This window comes from Lacerta agilis, chromosome 1 (genome assembly GCF_009819535.1).
Source record: "Lacerta agilis isolate rLacAgi1 chromosome 1, rLacAgi1.pri, whole genome shotgun sequence".
NCBI classification, from domain to species: domain Eukaryota; kingdom Metazoa; phylum Chordata; class Lepidosauria; order Squamata; family Lacertidae; genus Lacerta; species Lacerta agilis.
In genome coordinates this window covers 4,183,927-4,195,619 of record NC_046312.1, presented here as the reverse complement: position 1 = coordinate 4,195,619, position 11,693 = coordinate 4,183,927, and the positions used below count along the sequence as shown (strand labels likewise).

Sequence of the window (11,693 nt, the reverse complement as noted above, 5' to 3'; positions counted from 1 at the left end):
AACCAAGAGGAATGCTCATTGTCGTGTAGCCACTTTGCAAACAAATCTGAACCAATGCTCGATAAAGACTGGATAAAGGTTGCTTCTGGCCAACTTGCTCATTGAGCATTCGGCCTGATTTGTTTGTAGGGAGATTAGATAACATTGGCTATTTAATGAGCGCACATACTGGCTTGTTTGCAGGGAGGTTAGTTGCGTCAAAGCAGCTGTGATCCCACAGGCTTCCCAGCGCATTTTTCCGCTCCTCCCCTTCCCGCACAAACACGCATCTTCCGGAATATTAGGAAGCTGAATCAGACCACTGGGCCATCTAGTTCAGTATTGTCTACACTGACCGGCAGCAGCTCTCCAGGGTTTCAGGAAGAGGGCTCCTCCCAGGCCTACATGGAGATGCTGGGAGTTGAACCTGCTCTGCGACTGAGCTATGGCTGGTTCGTTGCAACCTCCCAATCAACTGTGCAGCCTCAATTTGCCAGTACGTGATTGAATCCCACCCAAAAACAGCAACCGCCTTGAAGTGTCTACAGTCTAACCTCTGTGAGGCAGGGACAGCTGAACTGGCAGAGCATGAGACTCTTCATCTCAGGGTCGTGGGTTCGAGCCCCACATGGGGCAAAAGATTCCTGCATTGCAGGCGGTCGGACTCCACGACCCTCGTGGTCCTTTCCAACTCTACAATTCTTCGAAAGCTTTGTGCAAGCAAATCAGAATGAGTTCTCGAGGAATCAGAATGAGTTCTCGAGGAGCAGCTCGCCTGGAGGAGCCGTAATTTCTCTCACATACACATACACACACACAAACCCTCCAAAACAGGGCTCCTCCTGGCTCCAGAACTGATGCTCATTTTGGAGCAAGAGACACCAAGAGTTTACAAATGACCTCCAAAAGAAGGGCAGGGGGACACACAGGCCCTGGAGAGGCCTCAAGAGAAGTCACCTGTCCTCCTTTGGCGAAGAAACGATGCCTTATGAGGAACGGCTTAGGGAGCTGGGTATGTTTAGCCTGGAGAAGAGAAGTTGAAGGGGTGATATGATAGCCATGTTCAAATATATCAAAGGATGTCATCTAGAGGAGGGAGAAAGGTTGTTTTCTGCTGCTCCAGAGAAGCGGACACGGGGCAATGGATTCAAACTACAAGAAAGAAGATTCCACCTAAACATTAGGAAGAACTTCCTGACAGTAAGAGCTGTTGGACAGTGGAATTTGCTGCCAAGGAGTGTAGTGGAGTCTCCTTCTTTGGAGGTCTTTAAGCGGAGGCTTGACAGCCATCTGTCAGGAATGCTTTGATGGTGTTTCCTGCTTGGCAGGGGGTTGGACTGGATGGCCCTTTTGGTCTCTTCCAACTCTAGGATTCTATGATTCTATGACCCAAGAAGACAACACCAAGCTCCCACCATTGAGGTCGCCATTTTCCATGTACAAATATCCCGGAAAATGCTCCTTCACCTGCCCAGAGATTGAGAGGCCCCAGATCAGTGGTGGGAACTACGTTTTGCCCACACAAGGGTCAAGGTTTCAGCCCTGGTATGGAAAGGACTGAGAGAAGCTACCGGGCATGCTCTTGGAGAAAAACCAGCAGATCTGAGTATGGCCGCAGGTTACAGCAGGAGTCGCGGGCACCAAAGGACCCTCCATGTAGACTACAATTCCCATCATCCCTGGCCATGCTGCCCGTTTCCTGCTTCCGGAAAATTCTGCAAATTTCACAGCTCTGCGTGGCGTTTCGACTGCTTCTCCCTCGCTGCAAGACGGGGGGCCGTTCCTCTCAGGTCCCCTCCGGTCGGCTGGTCTTTCTCCAGCTCAGATACGACGGAGTCTTCCGTGGGGTCCTCTCTTGCCGTCCCCGGTGATGCCTTTCCTCCGGGGGGGCCTCCCTCTTCCTCTTCCTTCTGGTAGGTTCCAACGCTCCCCCGGCTGTAGATGGTAAATTCCGGCAGCGGCGGTTCCATCATGCCCAGGAAGTCGTAGGCGGGGAGGCGGGGCCTCCACTCGTCACCCGACAGGACAGCTGGGGGCGGGACAGGAAGAGCACATCGACAAGTCAGGATAGCGCTTACGGTTTGCGTTAATAGGTTCCAGAGGACGCAAGAGGAGTTCTGGTCCACGGATGAGGAGCCACAGGCCAGGAACCAAATCTGGCCCTCAATGCCTCTCTACCAGGGCCCCCCCCCGTGCTCTCCCCAGGCCACGCCCCCTCCTGAGCCACACCCCTCACCAGCCCTGCCTTGCATCCTCCTTCAGTGTTTCTGACTGCCTGGAATGTGTCCCTAATATCCTAAGTCAATATATTATATTGAGACCTGCCTTAGTTTGTGACTGTAGATTGCTTCAAAGTATTGACAGTGTGCTTTAATGCAATATAGGGATCACAACTGAAGAATCCCTGACAGGTGGCCATATGCAAAACGCACAGGTCACACGTGGAAAGCCGCAATGCACCCCCCCCAAAAAAAAACTGGGGTGGGCGAAGATTTGCCTATGAGCCAGTGATTCCCCCGCACTCACTGAGGCACGATGGGCTCTCCTTTCCTGGAGGACTGGAGGGTTAAGACTTCTCCAGGTTCCCCCTGCCGGCTTGCATTTAGTGAAAAAGGAATTTGGCGCCCCAATAGCACCGCTCCCCCTGAATTGGCCTGAGATCAGTCTTCTGGTATTAACGGGGAGCCTACCAATAAATAATACTAATACTAATACTAATACTAATAATAATAATAAATTTATGAACACTTTCAAATGACCTTTCTCCCAACAGGAAAAAGAAAGAGGTTGACTTTCTGCCTCCCTCTGCTGGTTAAATCACGCCAAGTGAATACATGTAATTAATTAATTAATTGATTGATTAATGCGGCCTCCAGAACGTTGCCCACGGTGGCTCTTGAACAGAGGGACACACTACACTGCAGACTTTATCAATCTGATACCCTCCACTGATTCTAAGCACTAGAATCCTGATTGATTTGGTTTTGTTTTTGTTTTTGTTTTAAAAAAGGCAGTGCGCTGTGATTCTGTGGTCAACACCAACCTCTGCCTCTCTGCCTTTCTATATATATAAAAAAATTACGTTTGCACAGTGCAAACATGAAACACAACAAAGCTTGCTAGAGAGCAGTTTCGCATGATCTCGGAATCCTTTTTAGTAAGCAACGTGACACGTTTGCTAGGAATAGCAAGATTTCTCCAGTGGGCGGTTGTTATTCATTTTGATTCTAGGATTACCAGTAAATGCAGCCTTTCAGATGTTAGAATTTCCCTGTGCGAGCGTAACTTCTCATAAGAGAAGTCAAGTTCTCAGTCATGATGGAGGACCTGTAAGCTTGAGGGAAAGGCCGATGCAGATGGCATTTTGGGGGGGAGGGAGTGAAATCTCATCATCCGAAGCCACGTATGTATGGACGCAGACCAAAGAAGTCTGTTTCATGCTTTTTTGCATTTTTTTCCAGATCTCCTTTCGCCTTCGGGCGCCAACGAAACTGAGCGCCGACAGGAGGAGAGTCCAAGATGTATTTGGTTAAGAAGGGGCAGCTTTGCATACTTACCGCTCGGAACTTCTTGGCCGGATTTCAGCTTTTCGATCCAAGCTAAGACGTTCGCTTCAGAAACCGAACGATCCGGAGGGAAAGCAAACACTTGTCCCCCGGAATGGAGGTTGATCCAGAGGAGGAGAGGCAGCGGAGGGATGGAGCTCCGAAAATAGGCCTTTAGGATTCCTCTTCCTGCAGGGGTGTTTTTGCTGCCATCGGGGGGGGGGGGGGGAAACCGAGAGATTAAATGATAGCACTTAGCGAGTGGAAAAGTAAACAGCTGTGCTCTAAAGAGGCACTTTAAAAGGTCCCAGTCTGAGCTCCCTGTCAGATGCAGATGCCGTTAAACTGATTTCGATCTCCTTTAAGCCGCAACCCGCAGGCTCTGAATCACTGAGGCCACAGAAAGCGTTTGCCCTGGATTCTGGGAAATGGCACACTCTCGTGGTGCAAATGGATTTGTTAAAAACAAAGCAAAATGGAGACTCTACAGCACAGAGAGTCAAATCTAAAAAGCCTTTTGGGTAAAAGTTTTTAACTCACATGCGGGATAAGAAACAAGCGAATTCTAACTCGAGAAAGAGCCCAGCAAATCCAATGCCAACAGTGCCCTTCAGCTCTCTATATTGGACAAACAGGCCAAACCCTACACCAAAGGATAAAGGTAAAGGTAAAGAGACCCCTGACCACCAGGTCCAGTCGTGTCCGACTCTGGGGTTGCGGCGCTCATCTCGCTCTATAGGCCGAGGGAGCCGGCGTTTGTCCGCAGACAGCTTCCGGGTCATGTGGCCAGCATGACAAAGCTGCTTCTGGCGAACCAGAGCAGCGCATGGAAACGCCGTTTACCTTCCCGCTGGAGCGGTCCCTATTTATCTACTTGCACTTTGACGTGCTTTCGAACTGCTAGGTGGGCAGGAGCTGGGACCGAGCAACGGGAGCTCACCCCGTGGCAGGGATTCGAACCGCCGACCTTCTGATCAGCAAGCCCTAGACTCTGTGGTTTAACCCACAGCGCCACCTGGGTCCCTTTTACGCCAAAGGATAAATGGACATAAATCTGATATCAGGAATCACAAGACAGAGAAACCAGTAGGAGAACACTTCAATCTCCCAGGACATTCTACACAAGATCTCAAAGTAGCTGTCTTACTACAAAGGAATTTCAGAAATAGACTGGAAAGAGAAGTGGCTGAATTGCAACTAATCACCAAACTTAAAACCATGGAGAAACCTGGTCTGAACAAATATATTGGATTCTTATCTCATTATACATGACAAAGCTATCTTTAGCCATCTCACCCCTTGCCTTTCCCTGTAAGACCCTGTAAAAATTGCAGTCATCTACAGGTTTTCCACACCTATCAGCTGATCACCCATTCCCACCACCCTTCTGAGTAATACCCCTCCCCACTCCTTCACAGATTATTTAAAAAAACATGATAAAACATCAAAACTTCCCTAAACAGGGCTGCCTTCAGATGTCTTCTAAAAGTCAGGTGGTTGTTTATTTCTTTGACATCTGGTGGGAGGGCATTCCACAGGGAGGGTGCCACCACCGAGAAGGCCCTCTGCCTGGTTTCCCTGTAGCTTCACTTTTCGCAGTGAGGGAACCACCAGAAGACACTCAGAGCTGGACCTCAGTTTCCGGGCTGAACAATGGGGGTGGAGACGCTCCTTCAGATATACTGGGCCAAGGCGTTGTTTAATTGTTTAAATGTTCCTTTGACTGCCCTTGAATTTTCCCACTACACTTTCCATCCCCTCCTGCCACACCCTCGGAGAATCACTGTCCTAAGATGCTGCTTACAGGTTCATCCAGCAGGGAACATAGTCTTTCCGGCGCTCTTCTGTGGCCAAACGCCTCATTTCTCCTTCATGGCTTTCACCTAGAGCCCCATCGCTGAACAGGAGGAGCAAAGGTTTCTCCAGCCGGAAGTACTCTGGGAGGTTGCCGACTGTGATTTCCGGCTGCAACAGGAATCAGAGAAAAGTGTAGAGTTGGAAAGGACCTAAAGGGTCATCCAGACTGACCCCGTGCAATTGCAGGAATCCCTCCCCGTCTGGGGAGACGGGACAAATATTACAAGGGACGGAAGGGGTGCCGGATCTGAATCACCCCCAAAAAGGAGCTCTGTGTCTTTGACACTGAGATCAGAAGCAGAAAGTGTGCTTACAAAGATTTCCAGCAATGCACGGCGGATAACTTCAACCATGTCTGCCACGCTGAACTCTGAGAGCTGGACGACGGTCATCGCCTCGGGCCTAGCAAGCAGCAGAGCTGGAAGGGGTGCCTTATATTTATGGGACCTGGGAGGAAGAAACCGAAAGAAACACACTTGAAAAACTCTTTTGAAGATACAGCCGTCACCCGATTAAAGGAATCTTAGCCAAATCATCATATAGTCAAATCTCAGGTTGCGCTCGCTGTGGGTTGCACGTTTTCAGGATACAAACGCGCTGAACCTGGAAGTACTGGAACAGGTTACTTCCGGGTTTCGGTGCTCGCGCATGTGCAGAAATGCTAAATCGCGCTTTGTGCATGCGCAGAAGCGCCGAATTGCGTCATGCGCATATGCGCGGGTTGCAAACACTGTGGGTTGCGAACGCGCCTCCCGCACAGATCGCCTTCTCGGTGGTGGCGCCCACCCTGTGGAACGCCCTCCCATCAGACGTCAAAGAAATAAACACGCTTCTGACTTTTAGAAAAGATCTGAAGGCAACCCTGTTTAGATAATTTTTTAATGTGTGATGTTTTATCATGTTTTTAATATTCTGTTGGGAGCCACACAGAGTGGCTAGGGAAACCCAGTCAGATGGGCGGGGTATAAATAAATAAATTATTATTATTATTATTATTATTATTATTATTATTATTATTATTATTATTATATTATTTTACTACTACTACTCCAGATGATGCAGCACTCCAAGTCCCATCAGCGCCAGACAGCACGGCGACAGACCAGGATGATGGGGGTTGTAGTCCAACAACAACTTTGGGTGGGGGCACAGGTTTCCTATCTCCGCTCTAACCACTAGGCTGCAGGTTCGCAATGGCTGCTCTAGACCGACTGAGTTGCTCAACGAGTTCCGAGCAAGCTAGCAATCCACCTACAGAGTCTCGACATCCTCTCCGTCATAGATTCCTGTTGTGACGTATCCACTGAGGACTTTTCCAGCTCCAACGAAAGCTTCTCTCGCTGTTAAAAACAGATAACCCAGTCTGTAAATCATTGAATCACAGAAGGGAACCCAAGGGTCATTCCAGTCCTACCCACCCATCCCCTGCAACGCAGGAATGTCAGCTAAATATACGGCAAGGTGCAGAAGGACCAGAGGATTCGAATGCAGAGAGATCCGATTCAGAAGAAGTTCCTCTCTCCCTGGTTTCAGCTAAGCCCCCCTTCCCTTTAATGCTTTTCTCATTTTTTTGCAGCTAATTAATTATCAGATTAAATCAAAAACAGGTTTGCTGGTGTTTATCCAACCATCCCAGTTCAATTTCCTGGAGAAGGCTTAATCCAATAGGTTTATCGCTTTGTGGCAAAATGCAGACCTCGCCTCGAGAAAAAAAGCTCCTTGTCTCCTGCCGTACATCATGTCAGAACCTAATGATAAGGCTCTGCACCCTGCAATTAGACAGAGGCCACCCTACAGACGCTCCTTTTTATTGTCCAATCATTATGATTTGCACTTGCGACCCTATCAGGGCAGTCACACACGACCCCGTTTTCAAATACCGTTTTGGGGCATGCTGCATCTCCAGTCAGTGCATGTCCTGCAGCTTCCTGCTGTTATAAGAATTTAAGGTCTCAAATATGTAAAATAAAATGTTCATAAATGTACCAGGCAAACATATACTTAAATATATAAACCACATGTCTGAAACGGTAGAGGAAACAGCCTGAAACCATTTTGACTCTCCCAATTTGACCTCAAATGTTTCTCGGGAAAACCTCCCCATTGTCTCTGCACTCACAAATCCTGCCTTAAGGGCACATTTGGGTATGTACCGTATTTTTCGGTCCATAAGATGCACTTTTTTCCTCCTAAAAATTAAGGGGAGCGAATGGTGGTCCCTGGAGCCGAATTGCCCAGGGGGCAAAAGCAGATAGTGCTTTTTATTTTACGAAGAGAACGACATGTGACCGGCTGATTAGATTATCTGTCTGGAAACTGTGGAAATGGCTCCCTTTCCTTCAGAAGCTGCAGAAATGTGAGTTGAACCCCATTTTAAAAATGGGGCTTTTCCTCTTTGCTTTTCCCCCTTTGCAAAAGGAGCTTTGCTTTTCTCCCTTTGCTTCAGAAGCTGCAAAACTTTTAGCTGATCCTAAAAAAAAACACAAAAAAAACACAGGGCTTTTCCCTTTGCAAAAAAAGCTGCAAAACCTTTAGCTGATTCTCAGAAAAACAGGGCTTTTCCCTTTGCAAAAAAGCTGCAAAACTTTTAGCTGATCCTAAAAAAAACACAAAAAAAAACACAGGGCTTTTCCCTTTGCAAAAAAAGCTGCAAAACCTTTAGCTGATCCTCAAAAAAAAACCAGGGCTTTTAGAGGAGGAAAACCAGAAAAAAAATTGTTGTTTCCTCCTCTAAAAACGAGGTACGCCCTATGGTCTGGTGCGCCCTATGGAGCGAAAAATACAGTAGGTCTTTCAGGACCGGTGTTATGTGGTCTCGGCGGCCGCTCCCAGTCACCAGTCTAGCTGCCGCATTCTGGTTTAAGCTGCTGCAGGACCAGTGGATTAAGCGAGCAGGACCAGTGGTCAGGGATGATGGGCATTGTAGTCCCAAAACAGCTGGGGACCCAAGTCTGGGAAACCCTGTTCTGGAGAATCCCAGAGGGAGGCAACATCCCAAGGCAGCAATTTGTGTCTTGATACCATCTCCATTCCCCACCGGTCAAAATGAGGATGGCAGGGGCCTACCTGGCAGGGCTGTTGTGAAGGAAAGCAAGATAAGAAACACATATAACGCTTTCTACAGGTAAAGGGCAACAGGAAGTATTACCATTTCTGGTAACCAAGGGAGGTGTTTACCTTCAGTCATGCTCGAGTCGAACAGTCCCAAAACAGAAACCGAAGTTTTGATCCTTAAATACTCTTCCACTTCTTTGGCTGTTGTCAACTTCACTGGACAGGAGGTTCTGCTTCTGCAAATGTAACAGGAAACCAGGGGGAATACTTTCAGGCCTGTCTACAGGGTCTTTTTCAATTCCTTCCTACGCTTAATGTTACTGCCTAAGATTTTGGGTACCCCAAGTCTCTCCACCCGGGGTGGGAAGAAGAAGAGTTTGGATTTGATATCCCGCTTTATCACTACCTGAAGGAGTCTCAAAGAAGCTAACATTCTCCTTTCCCTTCCTCCCCCACAATAAACACTCTGTGAGGTGAGTGGGGCTGAGAGACTTCAGAGAAGTGTGACTAGCCCAAGGTCACCCAGCAGCTGCATGTGGAGGAACGGAGATGCGAACCCGGTTCACCAGATTATGAGTCCACCGCTCTTAACCACTACACCACACTGGCTCTCATAGATATATAGATAGACAGACGATAAATAGACAATAGATAGATGATAGATAGATAGATAGATAGATAGATAGATAGATAGATAGATAGATGAAGAGTTTAGATTTGATATCCTGCTTTATCACTACCCGAAGGAGTCTCAAAGAAGCTAACATTCTCCTTTCCCTTCCTCCCCCACAACAAACACTCTGTGAGGTGAGTGGGGCTGAGAGACTTCAGAGAAGTGTGACTAGCCCAGGGTCACCCAGCAGCTGCATGTGGAGGAGCGGAGACGCGAACCCGGTTCACCAGATTACGAGTCTACCACTCTTAACCACTACACCACATTGGGATCTGCTCAATGGTGACTAGGGATGTGGGCCAGATCTGATTCAGTCTGCACTGAAAGGCAAAAGCTTCCCGGTACAGAGCTGCCCTCAAACATCTTCTACAAGTGAGATAGTTCTTTATCTCCTCAACTTCTGTAGGGAGGGCGTTCTACAGGGCGGGCGCCACCACCGAGAAGGCCCTCTGTCCGGTGCCCTGTAACTTCGCAATTCGCAGTGAGAGAACCGCCAGAAGACACTCGGAGGAGGACCTCCGTGTCCGGGCTGAGCGGTGGGGGTGCAGATGACAAAGGAGTGCAGAATTCACATTTAAAGCAGAAATCTGTTCTCAGAACAGGCTCTCGGAATCCTCCAAAATTGCTACCTCAAACCACCCACCTTCCATGTGCACACACTTATTAGAGCCCAACACAACAGGGGGATACTTACAGCTCAATGAACCTGAGCATCTCCTCGACTCCCCACATCCCAGAGTAGGCCAGCCACCTCCCCGCTTCCACATACATCTTGACGGTCGGGAACTGGGTGACGTTTTGCTGTGTGCAGAGGTCTGGCCAGTCCCAGCAGTTGACCCTCGCAAGCGTAATCTCAGGAGTCCCTGCAATGGGTTTGAGGAGACAAATCCCACAAGGGTGGGTTGAAAAGAACCGGGCGTGCTCACCCAGGAGAAGGTTGGCCGTTAGGGGGAGATGTGCCAGGAGCTGGAGGTGCTGCCTCATGCCGTGCAGTTAACCCGTGGAACTCCCTCCCACAGGAGGCAGCAATGGCCACCAATTTGGACGGCTTTCAAAGGGGATTGCACAAATTCATTAACTAAGAGGGCTATCGCTGGCTGCTATCCAGGATGGCTCTACTTTCCCTCCACAGCCAGAGGCAGACATACTTCTGGATCCCAGTTGCTGGAGACCACAGGATGGGGAGAGTTGCTCTCGTGCAGGTGAGTAGCAAGGGGGGGGCGGGCCACCCCGGTTTCCATAATGGAGGGGATGACAAATTATCAAGGAACAATTACTGCCCTACTAGGGCGGTTCATAAAAAAATTTTTTGGAAAATGCCTGCTCCAAAGGTCTTATCTTACTATACTAGGGATTATATAGCTATATATGAAATTTCATGCATATTGGTTAATATCTTGACCCTCCTCCACCAAAATAGCTGTTCACTTGGCTGTTTTCCTATGTCGTGAAGGCTGAAATTTCAGTTCAGTGGAACACTTACTGTTCCCAACCCTAACCCTGTGGAAAGCCATCTAATTAGACTTTAATTTGATTCTGAGATGTTTTTAGGAGGTAATTTAATTATTGTTTGATTTTATACCAATGTTATGTATCTGATGTTAGCCACCCTGAGCCCGACTTTGGCCGGGGAGGGCGGGATATAAATAAAAAGTTTTTTAATTATTATTACTTGTTATTATTCCTTTGTAAGAAAATATGAAATAACGAAAAACCATTTTTGCGGGGGGGGGGGTCAATGGGGGGGGGTTGACAAGAAATTTTTCGCACCGGGTGCCACCTGACCTTTCCATGCCTGGGGGGGGTGACAAAAATTTTTTTGCCCAGGACGACAGAGGATGAGATGGTTGGACAGTGTTCTCGAAGCTACTAACATGAGTTTGGCCAAACTGCGAGAGGCAGTGAAGGATAGGCATGCCTGGCGTGCTCTGGTCCATGGGGTCACAAAGAGTCGGACACGACTGAACGACTGAACAACAACAACCAATTTACCTTGCTATGCCCCTGCTCTTGTGCTCGAGTCCTGCTTGCTGTTTCCCCATAGGATGCTGGACTAGACGGGCAGGTTACTTGAGAGACAACCTTGTCCCTTATGCACCCAGCCGCAGCTTTCCAAACTTTTTAATGTTGGCGACACACTTTTTAGACATGCATCATTTCACAAGACAGTAATTCAGCTTTAGGAGCAAACCGGAGCTCCTGGTTTTGAAAGCTCGGCACCCAGCAGATTCCTGCGGTCCGCGGGAGTTTATTAGTAGGCAGCTGCCATCTAGCGGCCAGAATATTTCCCTTGCAATCCAGCCTCTGTTGCCTTTAAAGGGGAAGAGACGAGAGATACTAGTGGAAGCCCCACAAGCTCAGAATCAGGCCCTGGCTCCTTGCATCATATGGGAGTCAGACCATTGGGCCCACCTTGTCCACACTAACTGGCAGAGGCTCGCCAATGTTTCAGGAAGAGGTTTTCTCCCTGTCCCACCTTGATGGATCTGGGACTTTCTGCTTGCAAAGGAGATGTTCTACCTATTGAATTATCCTGGTCAGACCATGAAGCTCCACGGCCATTATTTATTATTATTATTATTAGT

General features: G+C 48.4%; 1 protein-coding gene across 1 annotated transcript in view; it reads right to left on the bottom strand.

Annotated features, from left to right (window-relative positions):
- Nucleotides 1-1,481: 1,481 nt before the first annotated feature.
- Nucleotides 1,482-11,693, bottom strand: part of TXNDC16 (thioredoxin domain containing 16) — a 35,642-nt gene continuing 25,430 nt past the window's right edge. The window contains exons 13-19 of the mRNA XM_033164338.1: nt 9,803-9,971; nt 8,559-8,671; nt 6,637-6,721; nt 5,696-5,828; nt 5,329-5,489; nt 3,537-3,730; nt 1,482-2,008 (exon numbers count right to left, since the gene is read on the bottom strand). Coding sequence (XP_033020229.1) covers nt 1,704-2,008; nt 3,537-3,730; nt 5,329-5,489; nt 5,696-5,828; nt 6,637-6,721; nt 8,559-8,671; nt 9,803-9,971 — 1,160 coding nt within the window. The 3' untranslated portion in view covers nt 1,482-1,703. The remainder of the gene's footprint in view (nt 2,009-3,536; nt 3,731-5,328; nt 5,490-5,695; nt 5,829-6,636; nt 6,722-8,558; nt 8,672-9,802; nt 9,972-11,693) is intronic.